Source organism: Plodia interpunctella, chromosome 3 (genome assembly GCF_027563975.2).
Source record: "Plodia interpunctella isolate USDA-ARS_2022_Savannah chromosome 3, ilPloInte3.2, whole genome shotgun sequence".
Classification (NCBI taxonomy): domain Eukaryota; kingdom Metazoa; phylum Arthropoda; class Insecta; order Lepidoptera; family Pyralidae; genus Plodia; species Plodia interpunctella.
In genome coordinates, this window is record NC_071296.1 from 5722063 (window position 1) to 5749123 (window position 27061).

General features: G+C 32.7%; 1 protein-coding gene across 8 annotated transcripts; it reads left to right on the top strand.

Annotated features, from left to right (window-relative positions):
* LOC128683561 (TOX high mobility group box family member 3-like) lies at positions 1-25689 on the top strand. Of its 8 annotated transcripts, XM_053769307.1 has the most exons (15): positions 1-141; positions 657-779; positions 12427-12501; positions 13840-13968; positions 15879-15988; positions 16208-16427; positions 17072-17149; positions 17323-17456; positions 17752-17887; positions 17970-18050; positions 19236-19508; positions 19893-20120; positions 20632-20889; positions 21057-21175; positions 23197-25689. In XM_053769307.1, the coding sequence occupies exons 2-15, from the start codon at positions 714-716 to the stop codon at positions 23264-23266; spliced, it is 1977 nt and encodes a 658-aa protein (XP_053625282.1). In that variant the 5' UTR covers positions 1-141; positions 657-713; the 3' UTR covers positions 23267-25689. The 8 variants fall into 8 exon arrangements, with proteins under 8 accessions (XP_053625282.1, XP_053625284.1, XP_053625286.1 ...); XM_053769309.1 differs by lacking the exon at positions 17072-17149; XM_053769308.2 differs by lacking the exons at positions 1-141; positions 657-779 and adding an exon at positions 3999-4338.
* The last annotated feature ends 1372 nt before the right edge of the window (positions 25690-27061 follow it).

Genomic DNA, 27061 nt, shown 5'->3' on the forward strand with positions numbered 1-27061 from the left:
TCCCTCGCGGCTTGAACCCTGTCCTGAGACGGGCCGCGTGCCGCCCACGTGGCCGCTAATCGCCTCTGCTCACCTGCCAGTGACACCCCGGCATTAAACGCACTCCATTGATAAAACTTTAATTACTGACCGGCCATTCAAGTAAATAACTTAACGCACTCTATAAAGTTTTATATAACTGGTTCTGAAGTAATGTTAAAGTGTAAACGTTTACTTATTTAATGCACTCGCAATGGTACGATTTAATAATCGTATAATGTAAACTTACAGTTAGGTATAAAAATGCTTAGTTATTTTTTTAATAAAGTGAGTTTGAAACTTTAAACGTAACAAAATTGTACATAAGTACATGTACTACTACTTATATTGAAAAATAAAGAACCTAACTAGGTAATCAAATTTACATTCATTCGTGCAACTCCGTCGGCAACTATTTTGACGATATTCATTTCATAATTGAGAAATACGATAATCGAAAAATGACGTTTTAAAGATTATTATAATAAGTAAATCTTATAATTTCGCGCCATACAAGAAAATATATAAACGTCGAAATAGATTACTATTTCTTACTTAGCTTACTTAATTTCCAACTTTTAGGTATAATATAAGTTTTATAGCGATTAACGACATAAACTCTTCATGCTATTTTCCAGCTGGTAAATGGACCTTTATACTCGTACTTTAAAAACAGTGTATTTGAGTCTTCCGACATGGAGCCATGTCAAACATCGACGGATGAACAGGAAAGAGCTTACAAAATATACAACATGTACAAGGTAAGTATTTAGACATTATTTCAACTTATGTATATTTTCGAATACCTAATTTTTAATTCTTATTAAGCATTTTTAGGATAGACGATTAAGTAGAGGGCAGTCCTTTGCCGAACAGTGGGACACCATAGGCTTTAAAAAAAGTATTTTAAAGGCTAGTCTCATCAAAAAATCAGCAGAACGTAAAGCTAAATAACTAGAATGAAAGTAAATTTCACATTCCAGATTATTTTCATTATTATTTTAAAAAAATATTCTATTATATTAAGTTTGCACATACTTACACGTAACACATATTCATGTTAATATATTATTTTTTTATTTACAAAATACATTTTTACAGATACGTACATTTCAAAGTAGAAAACAAAAAATATATCTATTATTGGATATAATCTAGTAGTGGAATATAGTCATTTACTTTGTCTGAGATACCGGTACATTGTCACGGTGACGTGACCTCACAATCTCTACCCACTACTTTCCATATAGTTTGAATTTGCCTAAGCCATAATAATGATGAATATATAGCTAATATCCACAGGATATTTTTCATGACAGTTTTTTTAAAATTATATAATATTTATCAAAGCTATAAACTGCTACGAGCACATAGGATACTTTTTATCTTAATTTATTAAATAGATGTGCTACGAGAAGCCTACGAAAGCGCTACCACCATCGTAGCGCTTACGAACTAGAACAAAAATCACTAAATTCTGTTAATTATAAAAAATAAGTAATAACAGCATTCAATTATTTTATTATTCATTGAATATGAATATATTATTAACAACTAGCTTTTGCACGCGGTTCCGCCCGCCTGAATTACCCTTCCAAAAAAAGAATCAACATATTTTTGCCATATTCTTCAATCCTGATAAAATTTATTGGATTTATAACTGTATTGTTTTTTGATTCTCTTTCTTTCCTATTCACTTTCCGTTTCCCGCTTCGTTTCCCACAACGAGTCCCGTTCTGTTTCCCACGACGTGTCATCACAAGTATCCCTAACCATAAACAATATACAATTTCACATAAGTCTCACTACAAACTTACAACGCCTACTTCACCAGAGGCGGATTTTTAGGATATAAACTACCCTAAGTTTTGTGCTCCGTAAATCTTTAACATCCCAGTGAAAATTCCATCAAAATCGAATAAGCCATTTCGATGATTAACCTAATCCAAAAATAGACTAAGAAACAGATAGACAATAACTCTGAAATATTTAATAAATGCATAAATTTAAGATATACAATAATTTTGAAACTACCGACAAATGTGCTTACCCTGGGTGTTCAAAAAAGGGAAACCTAAAGTTCGAAATGTTACAAAGGACTGTAAGTAAGAACTCCGTATGTAAGAAAATTTATATTTTACTTATTTACTGTCTATTTTGGATACTTATGCAAATCAACTTTTATAATAATAAACTAAAAAATATTGTATTATTTGTTGGTTGTAAATAATACCTTTAAATCATTAGTCATCACTATGTATATTTAATAATACCTTTAAGTCATCACTATGTATATTTGTTATTCATATTTTTTCATAACTGCTTTCTTCCAAGGGGCTCTATCGATTTTAATGAATTGTTTTATTCAAATATTTATTAGTCTTTAATCATCCAAATAAAGCCCAAAATAATGTTTCGTCATGTAAGGCGAGGGCTACTTAGTTTACTGAGTGTTCATGTAAGATTATTTTATTGACTTCGTTCATTACACTATATGCTTACACAGTCTACACTATCCTTCAGATCATTTCAAATCAAGGGCCGTATCACCGTTTGGATTGAAAACAAAGTTTCCTTGCGCTTCTGCTTGACTGTCTAGACGCTACCAGGGGCAAACTTTTTATTACTTTGCCTCATAAAAATTGGTTTTAGTAACTAAATTGGTATTATTTTGGAAACGAAACTCATAGATAGATTAATTTACAAATGCTTGTGCAACAATTTCGTTTATTATGTTAAGCTATTAACACAATCTCAGCAAAAATATTTTCATGTAAAAGTTTTGCTAGGACGAGTCTAGTTTGCTTCACAAACGCTACACTTTAGTCAAAATTTATGAAAAAGTGGTCAGATCGACGAAACGTTTCGAGAAAAGGTAGATAGGCCCCCAGATAAACGATATGACTTTCAATACATTTTGTGTCACTTGGAAAACAGAGAAAGGACTTTGAGGCTAAAACTATAAAAATTATATAAAAAGAAAATTATCTGTTCATACAAATATATGGCTCATATAAATTCTGTAGGGGCATTCTATGAGTATATCGACCTAAGTATTGATCTAAATATATTGTCAGTATGGTCATACAATACTAACAACTAATTTAATCCATTCCATATCCATTTCCGTGGTCGAGAGTTGGTTGATTTTATAAGGTTTCACCATGTACTAAAATACACTCAAAAGCTGCAAAGATAGAGTTCAATTTTATATAACAGAGTATGATCGCTATCAAAAGCAGGGGGAATAGAGCCTTCGAGCTTTCTAATTAAAAACTTTTTCATTTATAGAAATGGCTGTCATACAACTGGCATATTTTCTAAGTATATAAGCTTTTGTACCCACTAAGTTATTAGGAAACTTATGATATCTCTCACAATTTAACTTTGTCTAACTAGCTAGATTGCTTCTTTATAGGTACAAGTGTGATACAAACTTATAATAATAATCTTACTAATATAAGGCTCGGCGGAAGAAAACTTCTTTTCCGATAGAAAAGAAGTTTATAAGAAACTTTCATGAATTTTCACGTTTTTATCTAAATAACTATTGAACGAGTTGTTTGTACCAATAATTTATTTCAAGTTGAAAATTATTAACTCGGTGAAAATTTAATCTTGGTTTGACTTTACTTAAATGTTTTTCAGGAAAATTAAGATGAGCGATGTTTACAGTTTTAAATTTTGACAAATCCTATGTCGACTTTACGAAAGTAATTAAATCAACTAAAACCATTGGAAAATTATATTAAATGAAGTGCTCTCCACAGTAACTAGACATGTCTGCAAACAACGGATGTGGTATCATAGTGCAATATACATAGACCCCTATCGAGTGGTAGGTGGTAGACAGACAACTCATATGAGAATACTATAGGCCAGCTGGTATAAGGAAGAGTGGAGGCTACAGCAGCGCCGTCGGCGTTGAGTGGCGGGCAGCGGAACTGCCGCGGGGCTGCGCCCCACCGGCGCGCGCCACGCCACGCAGTCTTCCCGCGCGACCCGCACGTGCGTCTAGCGTGCCACATCGGTCTAAACTCAACATTTCCGAACGAATCACAAATTCTCCAAGTGCGACAAATAATAACCGAAATACTTGTGCCTAACTGTGCCCCCCGTACGTGTACTCTTGTTATGCCATTGTACTGTGCGAAGACTTCAGTGTACTGTCAATTAAAGTTATTGTATTTTTTCTTCGTCTACAAATTAATTAGATCTTACATAGAACCGGAAAGCATTAAATTAATGAATGGAATTTATTAAACTGCTTCGTATGGTTGGATGAAATACTCGTACACGTTGCAGACTGTACATTAAATGGTAGGTAAAACACTTTCTACTGACAGTTTTAAATTTGTTTACTTGTACAATTTACACAAACCGGGAAAATAGTTAACTTTATAAATAACCTATTTGTAACTTTTACATATGTAACTTTTCTAACACATGGTTGGAAAAATAATACAAATAGTTAATAATTATGTATAATTTAAAGATTGTATTTTTATTTTGAAACTTAAAAAGGCAGATTTTTTTAACCTTTTTATCGCATTGGCTATAGTGTCTACGCATCATGTTTGTATTTTTTTGCTTCATGCTTTTCTATTTAATTTGATATGTCGTACCTATGACTTATTAATTGGCTTTCTATAATCTTTTTATATGAGTTATGATTCTATAAGTACAAAATCTTAGAACTAATTCTGCTTTTTTCTCTTTTTTATTGGCGTCTCTCCTCCATTGGTTGTCGCGTTTTCTAAATAGTTACTACAATAATGTTACCTACATTATTGTAGTAACTATTTTACAATTTTAAAATATTGTTAAACTAGTATACATCGAACTTGTGGAGTTTTAAGTTAATATATGTTGTAAAAAAACGTATGTACAAATAATGATAAAATCGTGATATCTGGAAAATAGGACGAAGATATTGATATAAAGATAAGATATGACAATGTTAATTACGTGTGCAGGTAGGTACCATATTTATATTGCATCTGAATAAACTGTTACTGTATATTGGTTTAATTCTTATTTTTTTGGGAATTTTGAACTTACTTTAAATTTATTAACCACCTGTGATTTTTTTACACGTGTAAAATTATTTATTTGAATTTACATTTTAACTATAAAGGTAAATCAAAATAGATAAAATTAAAACTAACTAAATTAAACTTATACTAAAAACTTACATATTAAATATTTACAAAAATGGCAGTCCCGGTAATTCGTTACCTTGAGGTAATATGCCCAGGAGGCTGGCAGAGTGTGATCAGCTATTACTGACTTCCGTGGTATCTCAAGATCCTGTGATTTTAGGCCAAGTAACTGCACTAGCCACCTAAAGACCTTTAGTCCATTTTGATAACTTTTTTTTTATAACTAGCTACAAATAAGGAAATAGTATAGTCAAATTAACTTTACTCAAACTTTTGGTCAAATATTTGATGTAAGTTCTTTAGCAAGCCTAATTCCACTATTTGTACCCGGCAGGGTTATAGTATACTACTCAGTAGAAGTCTACTATTACGAATATAATATATTGTATAAATAGAATACCACCCGAACAGTTAACCCGATGTCTCTCTTCTTGAAGAACCCCTTAGTTGTTTCAGACAGACAGGTATATCAAGCTAGATAGACAAAAGAGTCCCAAAAGATTAGATTTTCACTAACCGCATTTTTTGCCAAGATCTAAAGTTAATACCATTATCATTCAACCAAACTTTTACGTAGCTACATGTTACTATTAAAATAACTGCAAATATTTCTAGACAGCGCCTGAAAAATAAAAATTGTCAGATATGAGCTTGGAAAACACACTCAAATATCTGCCCTGCCGTAACAAAATAATTGCAAATTATTTATATTGTAACTACACATAATTTTCGAGACGGGATTTAGGATACTATTTTTTAAATGTTAATAAGCTTTAGAGGTATAATTTGGTTATCGAATGTACAAACAAACTACACCTAAGAAAATACCAGGTATGATATTAAAAATATAAATGCAAAATGTAGAGTCAAATCACAATGCAATTCAATGTAATATAGTTACAGCTAGCGGCGCTGTTATTGCAACATTCAACGAAACAAATTGTTGGTAGGTACATTTTTCCCAATGAATCCGAACCCTTGACCCTTCGCTCAGCGCTGGGCGCAATCGAAGACAATGAGGGAACGTTATCATAGAGCGTCTCAAACGTATTCATACATCCGCATTGGTTTAAAACTACTAACTCCCGTGGGGGTTTTGGAATATAAAATACCTATGTACTACCTTTCTATCAGGTACTAAATTACGTCAAATTCATGCAGTAGATTGCGTGATTGTGTAAAATACACATACATCTTGCATTGAAATAAATAAGACAACGTAAGATTATTTTCTAAGAATTTACGTAATTTTCGTTCTTACTTTATATATTCTAAGGTTGAATACTACTTAAATCCAATAAAGCTACTTCTATTCTACAAAAATATAAACCTATATAGTCATAAGAGAGAAAATTTATAAAAATTTGAAACATCTTTCTCTGGTCCTATATATTTGTGTAATGCTAAATTGGAAAACGAAAGAAAATAATTAATGTTTACGTAATTATAAATATAAATTTAATAGTCATCGATAAAGGCGGAATCAATATTTTGGGTACTTTTGGCGCCGTACACAGATCATAAGAAACAAAAACATTGATGTCACTTTTCAACTTATTAATTTTTAATATATCCAGATTTTTTGTAAAACTTCCTAGGTATTACGAGTTTTGTCATTGCATTAAAAAATATATCATACTATTTAACGATAGAGCTGTCAATGTCAATATAGAATGCCTCCTTTTTGATTGTCAAAAACGAAAATCAATCTAGAACAAGCCTTTTATTCCATAGCAAAGTAATCTCTAAGACCGACCCATCCTTTCAAATATATTCATCATACACTACTACACATCACATTAAAAATCTTTGCTTCAACATTATTAATACTTACCTACTTAAAACTTCATAATACCCGTCACAAGACTACTACTATACGAAACAACTTTTTTAAACAAAGCTCTGCCTGTACCGGTTTTAAGACGAACAAAAAAAGAATCCACCTGCTTTCTTATTTTATTTGCCTAAAGTGTGTCTCCCCTACGAAATGTAAGCATGTTACGATCAGAGATGCCTTCCAATTGTAATAACATCAATTGATTTAATGCTATTTTAGTGAGCGGAACAAAAAGAGGTCACCGACCGACAATTATGTCCTAATAGAAGCTGACGTAGATACGTACTCTGGTACGTATACTGCGCAGCAACGTTAATTTAACTGTTCTATATTTGAATTTTTATTTTATTCTAGTAAAGATGCTATTTTGAAATAAATACTGAATTTATTATTTTTTAATTTATCGGTTGACGCTAAAATAGTAAAGATTGTCAGGGAAGGATTTCTTGGGGCTGTAATGATAAATTTATGGATTGTATTTGAGTAAATGCATTATTATTTGAAATATTTTTAAATGTACCTAGTAAAGTAAATGATAATCGAATTTTCAGCCAGTTACCTACTTTTTAATAACTTTCTACTTTCCACGCTCTAAAAACATATTAGAAACATGGTATAATTATGCTATCGTAATGTTACTTGTTGTTGAATAATTAAGTAACCTAAATAAAAACTTATTCAAAAAAATCCTTTTCAAATAATGTGAAGTGAATTAATTTTGTAATTCGTAGGTATTAATAAAAAAATATTTTGGAAATTAGATAAGCTGGCAAATGATGAAAATATTTAAAGTTTATTTACAAAATATAAGAACAGAAAGCAATTATCGTCATGTCCTTTCACTTACTTGTTGATAGTTTATAAGCAAGGCTCAGGGGACCACAGCCGGCGTTCTTCGGAAACCGGTCTGAATGGAATGAGAGCAACTTGTGACTCAAGGTAATATTACAATGTTGATCAATCGGATTTTGGAACTGCCATTTAATAGGAAAATAAAGATTTGGAACCATTTTAAATCAGAAAAAAAAAACATGCAAAAGCAAAAATGCTGCAGTTTTGTAAGTTTATAAACAGCCAGTGTGATTTAATAAAAATATTCCACAGACCATTAGTTTAGGCACTGAGGATTACGTTCCACATTTTAAAATCTTAAAAACTTCTATTTCATTCAATTTCATCAACAGACACTTTATGAAAATCTACAATTTATTTTTTTTACTTTCCCTTATTCGAATAGGACCTATTACGCAAAGCTCAGCACAGATGGCGCTACTGGCAATTAGGGTTAACAAATATTGCAAAGCGATGATTGCCATTGGAGGCAAAAAGCGCCAATTTTCAATATTGTTGCAGATTTACGACCAAAAATATCTTCTACGCAATCGTGGTACGAGTTTAAAGAAAAAAGGAAGGATTTAGTGGATTATCCTGAAAATAATAACACTATTTTAAATTCTGCATTATTTGGTCAACTGTGGTCATAAACTGATATAAACTTGATTTTGACTGAAGATCTTACCTGTATGAATATGCATATTTTTGACTATTTGCTTGTTCGAAAATTTCGCAGCGATTGCCCATAGTTTTCGAAGTTTTTTATCTTTTGGAAAACGATGTTTCCCAATTATTTCGACACCCGAATATGCAACACTGTTATATATTTTCACAAACGAATGCTTAAATAAGGGAAATATGAATAAAGTACTCAAAAATAAACATTTTCATCAACTTAGCAAAAGGCGGGAATGCTTTTGATTACCAACCACACAGTGCTGCACTCTGGCGGAATAAATGCGCAGTAATACTCCCTATTCCTATTAAATTTAATTTAAAAATATTATTATTATATTGTTTACTTGACCTATTGAGGCCTGTGAATTAATAGACTCGATTACAATTATTATCTGTGTCTGTATATGTAAAGACTGTTAAAATTATGAAAAAGAAAAATTTTTAGGTACAAGAGACTTTTCCCGCGAATTCTTTTTTAATTAATTAATTAGTTAATTTTAATAAAAAAAAACATGAATATGAATTTATTTTATTTTTTACTTAATAAATATATTACGAATAAAATCAAAGCAATAAGCAATAGAATTTGGTTCATTTAGTACAAATTGCAAACAAACGCTAAAACTGCTTATACATTTAGTACTTAGTTATATATTATACTTCCCTACTTATACATTAAGTACTTAGTTATATATTAATTCTGAAGATTTTGGTTTGAATTCACATCACTTGTGAGTATTAGGGACGAGCTTTAAATTTCAGTTCTCCCTCAGATAAAAACAACTCAATAGATGATGACGACCCGGTTATAAATATCAATATCAATACATACACCTTTTGAGTGTGAGACACGAGCAGGATCAAGACATTACGTCACGATTATAGACGATTTCACTCGATACTGTCACGTCTATTTTATCAAAAAGAAGAGTGACGTATTAAAAATGTTTAAATAATATAAAAATGAAGTTGAGATATTCCATAATCAATACATCAATACATATAATAAAATTGAAGAAAGGCCAAATTTGTACATTGGATTATTTTTTTAATTCTTCATGGAATATACTTAGTTACTGATATAGATGACGAAAATATAGTTTTGGAAATTTTTGTCTGTCTGTCTGTCTGTCTGTCTATCTGTCTGTCTAACTGAACACGCATAACTCGAAATCTACTGGACCGATTTGCTTGAAATTTGGTATGTAGGTACCTTATATACCGGGCTAACATCTTAGATACATTTCATCCCGATAAATAGTCAGGTTCCCGTAGGATAATTAAAAAAGTAAATTAAAATTGAAGAAGGACCAGTACATTTTTATAACACAAAAAATAACATCTTATAGACATTTCATCGTAGTTAGAAGGTATTAATTTTCAATTTATTCAAATTCAAATTCAAATTCAAATTCAAATTCAAATCATTTATTCAGAAATTAGACCTTCACAGGCACTTTTTCTCGTCAATCTTTAAATTTATAGTTATTTCTCACAAGCTAGAAACTACTGGCATTTCGGAACGACCACTGCTGAGAAGAAATGCCGAAAGAAACTCATTTGAACAGTGTTGGTCCCTATCATGCCAGATCGGCTTACCATTATTGTTTCTTACAAAAATTTTTTTTTTTCTTTTCTTTCTAATAATATATAAATTTAATTTAATTTTGTTATATTTTAGTTTTGAATATAAAGATAATAGATGGCGCCACCAAGACATTTAAACGCGCTATGGTTTCGCACAGATAAAATCTATATAATTTTCAAATTCAAACCCTCGAAGGGTAATAAGGGTTGCAAGGTTGTATGAAGAATCGTCATTTTTGAAGTGAGTCACATGAAATTTTTTATTGAAATCTATATATAGTTAGTAAAATATAATAACGCAATAACTAGATTTTGAAAATTGCTTCTCGAGGGGAATGATGTTGGGGTGGAAATTTATGCGAAACATTACTATTTTTGAAGAGAGATCCGGGTCCATGACATGTTCGGCACGCGTTATGAGAAGCAGGAGTGTCCCACGTAGCGGGAAATGGATTGGGCACGTTGCGTGGAACGACATGGGACAATTTGCAGGAAACGGGACAAGACAGTTTCGGAACAATACAATCGTAGCGGGTAACGGGAAATTGAATTAAAGATGACAAAAAATACGAATTTGAATCATAGACATAAATAAATTATACCAGTCTTAGAATACGCTATAAAAGAATAACTGGATATTTACTTCGATTCCTTTTAAGAACTGAAATTCACGCATGCAAAGCCGCGGACAAAAGCTAGTATATTAAAATAAGATACGTTTATACCAAAGTCAAGTAAATTTATCGTGCCGATATCGCGTGATGCGCAGAGACAGATAAAAATATCCAAAATTACATATTCGTATCTACTTATATCGTTAGGTAGGTAAGTCCGTTCCAGTAAGAATTTTCAAAATATACCACGTACTAATTTGACCTTCTTCAGTTTTATTATACGAATCGGTGTATCTAAAGACGGTAAGTATTAATAAATAAATACAAAAGTTTTGGTATTATCAAATAACACCTATTTAAATAATAAATTTATATAAGCAGAATTAATAGGTGGCAAAATAATGCTAGCACGCAAATTTGATGATTGTTGATGCCATAATAACAACTTATTATCTGAACATGGTGCATCAAAATTACATAATTTCAGTAGATTAAAATTCTTGATCATAATGATTCACTTCAATCTGAAGGAAAAGTAATTGACTTGTAACTTGTACCAAACAAGATGGAATCAACAATTTACTCAAAGACCGCAGGGAATTTAATATTGTGTAAAAAGTAATAAAATTGATCGTAACTATCATGTCGGAAAGTTAACGAGGCTGCGCGGCCAGCTATAGGTTCGATCACTGAAATTATTCGCGCATTGCTGCAGCGCTGCGCTGCAAACCTCGTGAGACTATTGTAACAAATTAAATATCAAGATAAACGCTCAAAAGTGATATTTCATTCAATATTTTCGTTTAATAACTTGTAGGGAGTTTTCTTTGATATACCTTCTATTATAATACTACATAACAATCTATACCATTAATTAACTTGACTTCTTGTTGGAACTAGAAAAAAAATATTGTAAGATTCATGAGAAATAATTTCCACTTAGGTACAGCCAAAATTCCGAAATTTTAAATTCTACTTTTACGCGAACCCTGAGCTTCAGTGCGTCATAGTCAAGAATGAATCCATGAATGAGAGAGAGATTTACACTGAGTAGGTAAACGCCTAAGTAGAACACTAGACTTTACCAGGTAAAGTTTAGTGTTCTACTTAGGCACCTACTCTAATTGTGATACCAACATTTGGGTACATAGGTAGAGTTTAGATTGAGCGGTATATTCACGATATTTACATATTTTTTTCCTTGAGAAGCATATGTTACCCAATGGGAAAAATGGCAACTATTTTTCATAAAATTATTATTATATTTCTTTATATAACTATATTCATATATTTATTTATATAACTATATTTTAATAACTGTAAAGGATACTTACCTAATGATCTGCAATGAATTTGAAAAAAATTCGCTTTTACTTTTTTTAATAATGTTGATTGAATAAATAAAATATAATAAATATATACATTACAAGCTACATTGTAATGTATTTAATTATTTACTTGTAATAAATTTATTCCACAGAGATGTTCGATTGAATAATCCAACATCAAGCCTCCCTTATTACTGTGGTTTTGAGGCATATTAGGTACCTAAGTACACGAAAATTTTATTTTTTGTGAGCTGAGCAAAATTGGTTGGTGACACCAAATCAATTTATGTTTTTAGCCGTCCCTCCACCCCTCTTCGTAACCTTATTTTTCATAACATATTATAATACATTGTTTTTTATTGTTTCAGAGACCGGAAAATATTGAGACTCCGTTGTCTGCCCCGCGCGACACGAAACACAGCATCTACGCTATGAATGATCAGGTATATATTTATATGTATAAGTACTGATTTCAACCAATTCTGAAAACCTAGTTCGTGGAATTTACCAAGTAGTTACCTGGTTAGATTATTTACATAATAATTTAGATCTATGGTTGCACACCTATACGTTACGTTACATTTTCACATTATTTTCAATAAATTTGTTTTGATAAAAATTAAAGCACAGTTAAAAAAATATTTTTGAGTAGAGAACATGGAATTAGTAAGTACGACGGAGTACCTACTACATTCCATGGTAGAGATAACTTCCTATCGTGGCCAGAGAGAGGGCCATAGTGAATACAAGGTGAAAAGGCACGGCATGTAACCGTAGCCCTAAATTAATAGTTAAATAATATTAAATAATTTATTTTCCCTATGTAGTTATGTGTTCAACCTTATATTTATTTACACTTACCAAAATTTCATTTTTATTTTTTTATGTAGGTAAATAGTTATTTTATTCAAAATGAGTATTCCATTAGATATTGTTAGATTTTGAGTAAGAACACACTCAATAAAATCCAAATTAGTGTAGGTATTTTTAGAGTTCCGTACCTTAAAAGGTGAAAACGGAAACCGTGTTAATGGTAAAAAAGAATAATTTGTTTTTCCGTTTGTCCGTCTATATATCTGTAAAACCTATTTCTCAAAAACGCGTGGAGTTATAAGAGTTCAAATTTGTAGGTATGAAGTCTCTTTTAGCTGTAAAAAAGATCAAAAGATTAACTATTTTTTTACGGATTTATGATGAACCTATATTAGGACAGGGAAGGTACGAGTAGGTACTTCCCGTTGACCTAGAATAAATAAATAAATAAATATATTAGGACAATTCACACATGATGAAATTTGCTTCAGTTTGGCAACGAGTTTCTCTAGTCTTCAAGTGTTAGGTGCATTCAGAGCTGCAACGCTGCGAACTTTGAATATCTGGATATAGTTTTACAACTGGCCGCCTGCCTGCAACCCTCATTGGGATTGTTGTTATTGCCTATCAGCTGCCATATGTCCCTTAATCGCCTCTTAGGACATCCACTGAAGGATGAGGTATGTAATGGAGTAAAAAATGTAAAGGAGGTATGTAATGGTTCATTAGAGGGCAGAAATACACGGTTCAAAGAAATTATACTATAAGGGCTTACCTACAATTCAGATAAAGGAAAAAAGCCGAAAAAAGCAAATGCGATGAGTACATAACGTTAAAAGAAAATTTTACGGAACCTTCGGTGCGCTAGCTAAACTACCACTTGACCGTTTTTTTTTCTTCCATGTCTATATGCCGAATATCGGAGGGCCTTTCTATTTAAAAAATCAACAACTCTGATTTTCTTTCAGACATTTCATACTCCTTCATTTGGCGACGAAGAATTTGACATTCCATTGATGCATGGACAGCATGCGACTCCAGTTCCAGTTCAGAACAGTCACAATCCGTACACCCAGTTGCATCATTCTGCGCCACAGGTTAGTTAAGTACCTACTTAAATTGTACCTTTATCAGAATATAGAAAATTCTCTTGAAGGACCAAGACCCGACTCCCTCTTACTACTACTACACTCATGCGATCATGTCAGGTCTAAACGGATGCACACGAATTAACTTAATCTTAAATCCGGTATGAAAAGACAAACCTAGTTAAAGATAGCACGATACACCCAGGTGTTACCAACGAAGTCCGGCTCCAAATAGGTGTAAGGAACTGAGACCGGCTGCACCTAGCTAGCCAGAGTACTTTGGACTTTAGCATATAACATTTTTGGCATATAACGTACAACATTTCTATCTATAAAGAGTAAAACACGGATTTTAACGAACTACAGTTTTTGTTTGTGTTGCAATACTGTTAATATGTACAACATTTCTAAGTTGATGAAAATGTTTATTTTACAATACTGTATTCATCTTTTCCTTCTGTAAGCATTCGTTTGTGAAATATACAACAGTATTGCATATTCGGGTGCAAAAATATTGGGAAACATCGTTTTCCAAAAGATAAAAAACTTCGAAAACTATGGGAAACCGCCACATGCTGAAAAATTTTCGATCCAGTAAATGGTCAAAAATATGCTCGGAACACTTCACACCTGACGACTTATGAAAATATGGACTCACCATACAGGTAAGGCTTTCAGTCAAATATTCAAAATCAAGTTTATTAGTTACCACAGTGGACTAAATAATGCAGAACATAATCTAAAATTGTGTTATTATTTTCAGGACCAGTTAACCGCCCTTCAGTTTTCTCACAACACTGTTGTTGAAAAAAACTAATGCTCACATATGGAAAAGATGAATAAAGTACTGTAAAATAAACGTTTTCATCAACTTAGGACAAGGCGGCAATGCTTTTGTTTACCAACCATACAGTGCTGCACTCTAGCGGGATAAATGCGCAGTAATACTCCCTATTCCATGGGCTGGCTACACTTGGTGTTTATCAATCAATCTTGACCATTCTATTTGGTATTGCGATAGCAAAAATAATTTTAAAATAATTCAAATTTTCTTCATATATTTAGAGGGCCCTGCGCGCATATGTGGTTTTCTTCACTTTTATTGACAGACATATAGGATTGTAAGGATTGTAGGTGACTTTAAAAAATAAAATATTGTTATGATTTTCAATCAAAAACTATTTATCATGCGTGCGAGATAATTTATATAAATATAATCAATATCTATTGAACTATATATATATTCCATTTTATTAAAAACTATATATAAATTACATACTTATTCCCACAAAAAAAGGTTACTTTTTATTCTACTTCTAGCCATTTTTAGGTAGACAGGTACCCTTTATAGGAAAGAGCAAAGAAAAGATACAGGGAGGGAAGGAGCCGGCTGACAATGGCATGGCAACACTGCAACTGCAACTTTGTTTTGTTTGTTTAGTTTTTATTGCAGATGAATTTTACTTTTTTGTACAATACTTATCTAATTAATCAATCATAATTAATTAAAATTATTCTTATACAATAAACAATAGATAGAGTATAATTTATTTACCATTTTACATATTTTTGACGAATTTCTCATGATTGTGAAACTTGCAAACTTTTTGTTGCCGTTCTTGTCATCATGCATGTCATCACTCGCTCGCTGAATCCCTATATTGCATGCATGCCTTGAAATGCCTGCTTTAAACAAACAAGAAGTTACGTAGGTAGTGATTTTGTATGAATTATGCATCCTAAAAAAATGGATACATAGTGTTCATAAAAACTTGACAATAAATAGGTTAGTTGATGTTCATATAGCATTATTTATTTATTTCCTACATATATTCTTCCCACGTTTACATTTTTTCGATAATATAAATATGTATAACCCCAATGAAATAATAAAACTATAATTGTTTACATTTTGATAGGTTGGAATGATGAATCCAGCTCAAGATGGGCTGGCGCCGCCTGGTGGTGCCCCTTCTTATCAACAACCCCTGTACTTGCAAGAACCTCATACACCTGTTACTACACATAGGTATGTGAATTCATTTTTCCCACACATTTATTTTTTTAATGAAACCCCACCAAAATATTTTTGTAAAGATATTGATGGAGTTTAACCCACAGTTTCTCAACATAGTTTAAAGAAAGAAAAAAATGCTTTATTGGGCAAAAAAATTAAAGTTACAGTTTTTACATTTGTTATATATAGTACAAGATCATTGTGTTTTCAATTAACATTGTTTACCTCTAGTGGAGCGGGTGCCCCTGCGGGCAACTATATAATTCAGCAGCAGCCTGGTGGTCAGCAGAGACTACTGATGATGCAGCCCACACAGGTTATGAGCGGACCACCTACACCCAGTACGCCCACTCAGCTGTCGGGACCTGTGTATGGTTCCCCACAAAGAGCATCTCCACCAGGCACAACAAGTGATGACTCTGATGATAGTGTACCTTCACATCATTCTCAGGTAAGGCATACACTCAAATCAAACTTTACTGTAATTGTATATTTGTGACATAAATATTGCATTCTACTTTTATTATATTTATGCATAAGTAGTAGTGTAGTTTCACCTGCCTTTTTTATGAATCAGATGGAATTTGAAACTAATCAATTTCATCACTAATGGCACACTAATAATTGAACACCTCTTAACAAAGTTTTATTTTATTGATAATATGCAAATGCTACTTGCTTTATATGTTGCTTATATTATTATAGACTATTTATATTTTATTTGATAAGATTCTGTAAAAAATATTTTTACAGAATTTTATGAAATAATAATGACAAATGCAACTAAAATTATTTTATTATCATTATTTATTTATATTTTCCAAATGTTACAAATCAGACTAATGTATAATATTCTTGCATGCAATTCACATTAGTTTTCAAATTATGCTAGATAACCATAAATTTTAACTTTAGCATAATTATATGTCATAAATTTTAGCCATAATGTCATTTGTTACTTTGGCAATGTTCTCTATCTACTTCGATTTGTAATCACCTAAAATATAGTTCATTGGCTTCTCAATTCTGTTAGTAAATTATAACTCAAATCAGTAGAACTATGAAAAATCTAATGAATTGGTTGTTTGTTGGTAGTTGCCTGGTGATGCGGAAAGCCTTCTGCCTATCCATTATTGCTCAGCGAGCCGGCAGCAACAAACTACGCTTCATCAGGTATAGGCAAATTTTATCTGTATGTTTCTATTTGCCAATGAACTATATTTGCTGTGGCTTAGTCAAAATTATATTATTGTTGCATAAAGAAAACTTCTCATATCTTTTCTTAAATAATATTTTAGGTATCTACCTAATATTACTTTGTAACAAATATTATTAATTTCACACAGATGGGTGTGAGCAGTATTGGAGTTAAGAGGTCATCACCTGAACCCATGGATAATGGCATTAATCGTGGTCAGATGCAGAAGAAACCTAAAGTTCAGAAGAAAAAGAAAAAGAGAGATCCTAATGAACCTCAAAAGTAAAATGCTCTTTTTATTTATAAATTAAAATACTTTATAACCACCACCAATAAACTCACTATGTAGCTGAACAAGGTCTTCAAGTTTCGCGGTTCTGTCTAAGCCCATGTGGGATAAAAACTTGATACTATCTACAAAATTACTTAATACACAATAAAACATTTAGACTGATGTTTTAAAAGCTAAATATTAAATAAACATTCTGCAATCAATCAATCACTATACTATTGTTTATGTTTGAATTACTATTTGTTCATGCTCTATATTATTCCGTATTTCGCTTTCTATTCACAGACCTGTTTCTGCATATGCTTTGTTCTTCCGAGATACCCAAGCAGCAATCAAAGGACAAAACCCTAATGCAAGTTTTGGAGAAGTTTCTAAAATTGTTGCTTCAATGTGGGATGGGCTGGACTCTGAACACAAAAGTGTGAGTTTTTATTTTATTTACGTATAGTAATTAAAAATGTATTGGTCACAATGCAACTTTTATATTATTTTTGAATTCACAGGTATATAAACAAAAAACTGAAGTGGCTAAGAAAGAGTACCTCAAAGCATTAGCAGCCTACAGAGCCAGCTTAGTATCAAAGGTAAATTCAGATTTAGTTCAAACTCAAACTTACCTGGCTGCACACTAGCGCCACTATCACATTTCTATAAATATCTCTTATTTATTACCTAAAAATATTTTAACAGATTCTGCTACACTCTATTACGGATTTGATTACAAAGTATTATAGTTCTCCATTGTAACAACATGTAATCACAAATTTGGCGTCCACTAAACCAACTATGTCAATTAGAATACAATATTATTTTCTTGTAAAAACATTACAACAATTATCTAATGTAGTTTATCATGGAGATTTCCTCATGTGGTAAACTCTGGTGGTGGCCCTGTCTTAACTAATCCCAACTAATATTATAAATGCAAAAGTAAGTTTGTTGTTACCTTTTCACGTATTATCTACTGGACCGATTGTTATGAAATTTGGTATATGGGTAGGAAATAACCTGGAATAACACTTAAGGTACTTTTTATCCCGAAATTCCCACGGGAGCGCAGCTAGAATTGTATAATTCTTTTGTCTATACAACCTTAAGCGCGGGATACATTCGCGCAGAGTAAATTAACTATACATATACTCATAACTTCCTCAGGTATTTTGTACACTATTTGTTTTTATCGGTGAAAATCATTCAAAATCCGGCCGGTATGTAGTTTTCGAGTTTATCGCGTTAATATAGACAGATAAACGCGAAAATAAAATTTCTTTTTATAATTCGTAAATACAAGGTAAAATTGGACTCGGTTCGATTTGAAATGTTTTTTTCTCCTGGCAACACTGAACACACGTCAATTTGTAATTTTTATTGACATTGACATTTTGCAATGGTATGGCGACGGCGACTGGCGTTTCTTTATTTACTACCTCCGAGCTTTCTTTTGCGAGAGCTTTTAAATCATTTATAGAATAGTTTACGTACTTTAACGTAAAATATAGCACTTGAAACTTATTATATATCTTTATTAATTCAAAGAATCTGTTTATTAAGGATAAGCTTATGTTAAACAAAAAGCTCATATTTGAAAACTTGGTTATAACAATATTATTTCGCAAGCGTTGCCAACGAAAGTAGATTATCTAATTTATTGCGTCTTCTATAGTACCGCCTTTTAGGTAGGTACCTACATATTATTGTGTTCATCATGTGTTTTATGTAATTACGGCATATGTCTAGAGTTAAGTTTTGTTTTTGTTGTGTGTGTTCAGGGAGGTGAACAAGAACCCCAAACCATGTACAATCACACCAATAGTGCCAACCCCAATTACGGCAATTATTACCAAGGCCAGACATACGGAAATGGTCATTCCCCACAAGGTTATGTGCCAAGCCAAGCTCCGCAAGGTTACTCCCCACAGAACTACAATGGCGGTCAACAGCAACCTGGGTACCAAGGACCGACGGCTCCATATCCTCCTAATCCTCAACAATCTCCACAAAGTTACCAAGGCAGCATAGCACACACTCCTCAGACATATCAGGTAACTATTTTTAACTGTGCCCCTGGACTTTAATTTTAAAATAAACAAAAAGTACAACAAACTATCTCATTTTCACACACACAATCATACTTATTTCATAATATTGGTAGCATATTGTTGTGAAGTTATATGTTGATTGGTACTGCTATTAAGACTGTTTATCTTCTGTTTTGTTTATCTTTTATTTTGAGAAATTATGATCATTTTACTCAACCAGCCTTTAAGAAATTTCTTATGCATCAGTAAACAAACAAAATCATTTGAGTGGTTTAGGATTTAAAACCAAAAAACTGGTGGATGCTGGCTTTGTTTTTTAATGATTTAGAAGAAAAAAAAAATATCATATTGCTCATGAAGGAGCTAATAAGTGATTTTGCCATACAGGGTGTTCCTGGTCAGTCTCCACAGGGCTATCAAGTGAATCCAGCTGCTTCCCCTCAGGCCTGTCAATCCAACATGGGTCAATCCCCAAGAAGTTACCAGCCTGCACAGTCACCATCAAACTATACTGCTAGCTCTGGAATGTCTCCGCCTGGGTACAGACAGGTCCAATCACAATCTCCTCCAATGGGTTCTGTTCATGCAGCTATGCAGTACCATCATTCTCAGCAGGTAATTTCATTTTCTCATAGTAGTATGTGGTAGTTACTTTTGTGGTATATATATCTTACTAGCTTTCGCCCGTGTGAATTTCAGCTAAGGAATCAAAGTAAAATTTCAGTTATTCTTTTATTGCGTATTCTGATACAATTTATTTATGACTATTGTTCAAATCAGTATTTTTTTCTCATCTTTAGCTCAATTCCCATTTCCTGCAATTTTTAAAATGTAATTCCAGTGCTTTTCGTGTCAGAATGGCTTCTACACCACTTTATCGCAGATGATGGCATATTAAAATCTTTTTTTATGACACAATTACCCATTATTATCGCACGATTAACACTTCTCGCGTTACTACCGCACGCTTGAAGAGCCACAGTGAACTGGCGCGGAAGCGCGGTTACAATAGCACGACACCCACCGCGGTGACTATACCATGGAACCAGTTTTTTTTGCGTTGTTAAAATTTAATTAGAATCAATATATATAATAATTATTGCTAATTAATTCTAATGAATTACAGCAAATGCAACAAACTCACCAACAAATGCAAGCTCATCAAGTACAGCAGTATCAACAACAACAACAGCAGCAGCAGCAGCAACAACAACAGCAGCAACAACAACAGCAGCAGCAGCAACAACAGCAACAGCAGCAGCAACAACAACAGCAGCAGCAGCAACAACAACAACAGCAACATCAATCTCAAAATCATATTCAAAAAAATGATCAGCACTCTCCTAATAGCAATGGCACAGGAATGCCTCAACAATCACCAGATGTAAGCAATAATTCTATATATAAACATCATAATCAAGATTATAAAATCTAACAACTGTCAATAGTACTGGAACGAAGTATATATATAATTCCTTTGCTTTGCTGCTAATACACCACTCTCCCATAAATATTGTTGCCTCAAACAAATAACAATGTTTTTATTTACAGCAAAATGAAAATCGAAGTACACCATCATGCATTCGTCAGGGATGCACCAATCCGGCCATAGCTAATAGTGAATGGGAAGATGAATACTGCTCCAACGAGTGTGTTGTTAGCCACTGCAGGTAAAACAATTTTAAATGTACCTCGAATATTGATCCACCAGCTCACATAAGGAATGCTAGATTGTGTTATACTACCAAACAAACATGCAGTCCATATAAGTAAGTGGTAACCACAGCCAAAACCAGGGAGTGTCACATGTGGCTTGCATACATTTTTTGTCTAGGTTCTTTTGCTACAGTACCCTGTAATTATGCTGCCTCTCTCAACCTTTAAACCGGAACACAATCATACAAGCACACTGGTGCTGGCGGCAGAAATAGATGAGAGTGAGGTACCTATACATACAACCTTTGTGCCGAGCTACCTCTAAAGAATAGATATAGGTACAATTTTTCTTTATATATGTTACTGGCTAAATCCGATTTTAGGATAAACTAGTTTTGCCTAGGCCAAACTAATTCTTCCTACTTGCGATAGGATAAACTGGTTTAGCCTAGGCTATACTAGTTCATCCTATCGCATGTAGGAAAAATGAGTTTATCCTAGGCCAAACTAGTTTCTCCTGATAGAAATAAACACACTCAGCTTAAACAGGAATAACCTAGTGTAAATTAATTTAGCCTAGTCCAACAAGCTTAATTAATAATAAATAGTATTTTATTAAATTTACCTATTTATTTTGTCTTTGAGGATAGCCTAGTTTAGCCCAGGCTAAACTGGTTTATCCTATCGGGCTTAGGATGAACTGGTTTAACCTAGGTTATACCAGTTTATCCTATCGCATGTATAGTAGAACCGCCTAAATGAGTCCTCGCCCGCGGAGTACAAGGGGCGCGGGGGTACGACGACGAAGGGGAACGAAAGAGGTGCGGGCGGCGGTCGAGCGTAGCGTGTAATACAAGAGGCGAAATGTTACTGGACATTTCTTGAGATATGTGAAGTCATAGTGGTTAGCGGCAAACAGGTGAAGATTTTTATTAAAAAATTAATAATGGCTATACAAAATTTGAATGAAACAACTGTAAACTATACAACGTGTTCCTTTTGTTATCCCATATCTCCATGGTATCAACGAGACCACGTACATGAATTAAATAGCATAAGCATTTTTCGATTATTGTTATTTTCAAATTTTTATTTTTCATACAAAACAATTCGATAAAAATGTGATTTTATGATATATAGGTATGATATGTAGGTAAAAAAAAGGTAATAAAGTTATGTATGTAATATTTATTTATGCAAAATTTATCAAAATTATAAATCAATCACTTATGTCCATAATATCAGTATCACTGGAACTTGATTCTTCACTTTCGAAACAGCCATCATCAGAATCATCAGAATCGTCTTGCACATTAATAATAAAATCAACAACTTCATCTAGTGCTCCATCATGTTTGCAATATTCGTCTTCGATTTTAATCACGTGTTTAACACAATTCTCCCATTTCTCTTTGGGATATTCAGCAAATAATCTCTCTAATATTTCTTTTTTCTGGTCCAAATTAGAGTCGATACTTTTTTGTGCTAATTGTCCTTTGATATCACCCCAGACCAACTCAATGGGGTTCAGGTCTGGGTGATATGGAGGCAAACGCAATACTTCGTGTCCGTTTCTTTTCAATACCTGACTATTAATTCTATGTCCGAAAACATTTCGACTCATCTTGAGAATGTAATCTCATGTATAACTTTCACAAGGCGTCCGCAACTGTCAACACGTGTGATCGCTAACCGCGTAGCGAGCGAACTGAGTTTTTACAAGAATGCGCCCGCCGCCCGCACCTCTCTCGGTCCCCTTTGTCGTCGTACCCCCGCGCCCCTTGTACTCCGCGGGCGAGGACTCATTTAGGCGGTTCTACTATAGGCGAAATGTAAGCAAAACTAGTTTATCCTGGAATCGGGTTTGGCCGGTAACATATATACCACTATGTTCTAAGGAATGGTCATTTATAATTTTCCACAATAGTTGGGTTCTGAAAAATAAAAAAAATCAACGATTATGTCCTTTTTGGGCAAGAGTAAATTTGTATCCACTTTTGTTTGGTAAATTTTTAAACACATTTTTTTTCCCCAGAGATGTCTTCAGTTCCTGGGTAGCTTCGAATAGTAACAACCAGATTCAAAACTTTTCTGCAGTAAAATAAGATTTTTTGTACATATCAATGTAATAATAAAATTTTTCTTATGATTAAGAATAAAAATGAAATATGCATTGTATGATAATAGTTATTATTATATATAGTGCATTAGTTACGTTACTCTGTTATGGTTATTTATGAATTCATTGTTATAATCTTGTAGATCCTTGATATATTTATCTCCCTTGTAATACATAGTTCTTATGCAAATTTCTTCCATTTTATGAAAAGGAGGCAAATAATTTAGAAAAAAATATTTTACATAGGAGTTGTTTGTTGTTATAACAAAAAAACATTAATAATATTTTTAAGTAACACTTAAGGAATTGTAGTTGCATTTAATTTCATGCCAATTGACATTAAATAACTTTTAAAATTACTTGGATATTAGTTGGGTGTATATAATTATTATTTGTTCCTAATTAGTAATAGTTGCTTATTACTTATGTACACTTCAGATTACATATTGCAATAAATTAACTTTTAATCGTATAACGAACTAATTAGTTCATAATAAAATTAGGGGTATCATTGAAATGTTGAACCAATAAGTTGCAAGTTAATTTATTAAAAGCTGGCATTCAATAGTCGATTGTAGTAGAGATTGGCATAGCAATAACTCATAAATATTTGCTTTGACAAAATATATTTAGGATTTCTTAATTGATTTATATAATGGCTGTATGTATGGCAATAAATGTTCATACTTTTACTTTTCAAAATTCAAAATTCGATTAGATATTTAGTTATATTTTAGACTATTTAATATCCTACACACTTAACATATTAGTGATATTAGTAACATTAGTGTCAACTACACGTGTACATTTTCTGTCTCATCGAGCAATATAATTGGTACTTGTTTTTTTTAGACTAGATATTAGCTGGACCAAAATTTTTTTTGTACTTGAAACGAAATAAAATCTATTTTAAGATACAAATCATAATTTTATTGTAAATTCATTGATTAACTATGTAAATAAATACACGCAATAATAGATTTAGGTAGAGTAGTAGAAGAAAATACGTGAAACTGAAGTTTGATTTCATGTTATTTATTTTATAGTATTTTAGGTCATTATTACATGATCGTAAATAAGTACTTTATAATGTACATTTAACGGTGTATAAAATATAATTAGAACAATGATTTCATTAAATTTCTTAAACAGTATCAATGTGCTTCATTGTTAATTTTATATCGTCTTTATAATAATTAAAGCGCAGGTGATTCCCTCTGTAAGTAGGTTACCCGAACTAGTGCAACTTTTATATAGGTAGCACAGTTCGGTTTGCAAAAATCACCGGTTTTCGTAAACTCTTAGCAGCTGTACAAGGGATTTATAGACTTCGTCATATCTTTAGTTTCGCTCATACAGGAAAGAGAGATACAAGAAGCGTATACATGTATTGAAATAGAAATTACCATAGATTTAATAAGTAGGTACTTCGGGAGTATCTACTAATAGGGCATATTACGCAAAGCTCAAATTCAAAATTCAAATTCAAAAATTTTTGGTCGTAAATCTGTAACAATATTGAAAATTGGCGCTTTTATGTTAATACCTACTTATATACACAGCCTCATTAGTATTTTTATAAACTATTTTATTACGTCTAGCACTCAAATAAAACGAATTACTGCGAATACATTGTTCTTATTATTTATTAAATATGGTTGACCTATCTACGCGTACGAAATCTCTAACAAATTGATAGCAGAGCGTAGTTGTGATATAAGAAATAAAAAATTGCATCTACTATAAGTTATCGCAAAATTGAACCGTTGACCAAGTCAAATTATGATACTTGGTGCCTGCAAGCGCAAGCGGTCCTGATTAAACATGACTATTGGGATATCGTAAGCGTAAAGATAATTGCTGTCTGGATAGTGGATGTTCATCTCACATGTGTTGTGATAAAACAATGTTTTCCACCATGAACCCACAAAATGGTAGCCTGAAGGTGGCATCGAACAAATACACAAGTCAAATTCTAGATAAAGGCATTATTACGGTCAGTTCAGAAAAACAAGGTTACAACACTACAATTTTAATGACATATATCCCTGATTTATCAGTAAACCTTTTGTCAGTGGCTAAAGTAACAGAAAGAGGAAATAAAGTCGTTTTTGAAGAAAATAAAGCCTATGTAGTAGAAAACCGGAGAGGTGGCGCTGACAGCAGAAAGAAAAGATGGACTATACTGTTAAGCTTTATATGGTAACCCCATTTAGTATATGGTATCCCTTAAACATTTAAAACGTATGACAACATTTGTATTTTGACGTATCCGGTTCATTCTCCCTTCTTCCTTTGAATCTGTCATGGCCGGACGTGCTATCCGACCTTTTATATTAATTAGTGTTTATTATAATTCCTTCGGATTTGTGTAGCTTTATTTTAACAAATAAATGCTTATACAAACTACTCCGTGTTTGCCTCTCGCCACCCACACTACACTCTGCTTCAATTTAACATATACTGTGTTGAATTTAAAGACGGAAATGGAAATATCAAGGAATGGCACGAAATAATTCATAGCGACGTTTGAGGACCTTTTGAGTGTGAGACACGAGCAGGATCAAGACATTACGTCACAATTATAGACGATTTCACTTGATACTGTCACGTCTATTTTATCAAAAAGACGTATTAAAAATGTTTAAAGAATATAAAAATGAAGTTGAGATATTCCATAATCAATACATCAATACATATAATAAAATTGAAGAAAGGCCAAATTTGTACATTGGATATATTTTTTAAATTCTTCATGGAATATACTTAGTTACTGATATAGATGACGAAAATATAGTTTTGGAAATTTTTGTCTGTCTGTCTGTCTGTCTGTTTTAACGCGCATCACTTGAAATCTACTGGACCGATTTGCTTGAAATTTGGTATGTAGGTACCTACCATATATACCAGGTTAACATCTTAGATACATTTCATCCCGGTAAATGGTCAGGTTTCCGGGATAATTGAAAAAATAATTAAGAATCAAAAATGCATCAGAAACCCTGTTTAACATCTTATAGACATTTCATCCCGGAAAATGAGGAGGGTCCTGTAGGAAAATTAGAGACATTTCAAACCGGTAATGGTCACGTTCCCGTAGGATAATTGAAAACTAATTATGAATCTTAAATGCCTCAAAATACCGGGTTAACACATTATAGACATTTCATCCCGGAAAATGAGGAGGGTCCTGTTGGACAATTAAATACATTTCATCCCGGTAAATGGTCAGGTTCCCGTAGGATAATTGAAAAACTAATTATGAATCAAAAATTCCTCGGAATCCTGGGTTAACATCTACGAAAGTTATAGACATTTCATCCCGGAAAATGAGGGGGGTCCTGTAGGAAAATTAAAATAACAAACACGGAGCCGCTTTACTTTAAAATTTTGTAGAAAGGTGTAAACAGAATATAAACAAAATATGATATAGATATAATGGGCGTAGTATGTATCAATATATATCAGTATAAAACTCTTCGGTTACTGAGTGACTGACAGCCCGCCCAGCAGTTTCGGGTGCATGTTGTCAGGCACCCGAAACTGCTGGGCGGGCGGGAAGCTGAAATTTGGCATGTAGATGAGCACTAAGAGAGGATTTTTGGAAATTCTATTCCGAAGGGGGTGAAAAACTGTAAATATGAAAGTTCTACACCATTGAAGTTAGTGACTTAAAAATTTGGATTTTGGTTGTTTACAACAATGTAATGAATACGTGTTTCAGATTTTTCTGAAAATTAACCCTCAACTCCTTCATAAGGGGGGTGAAAGATTGTATGGG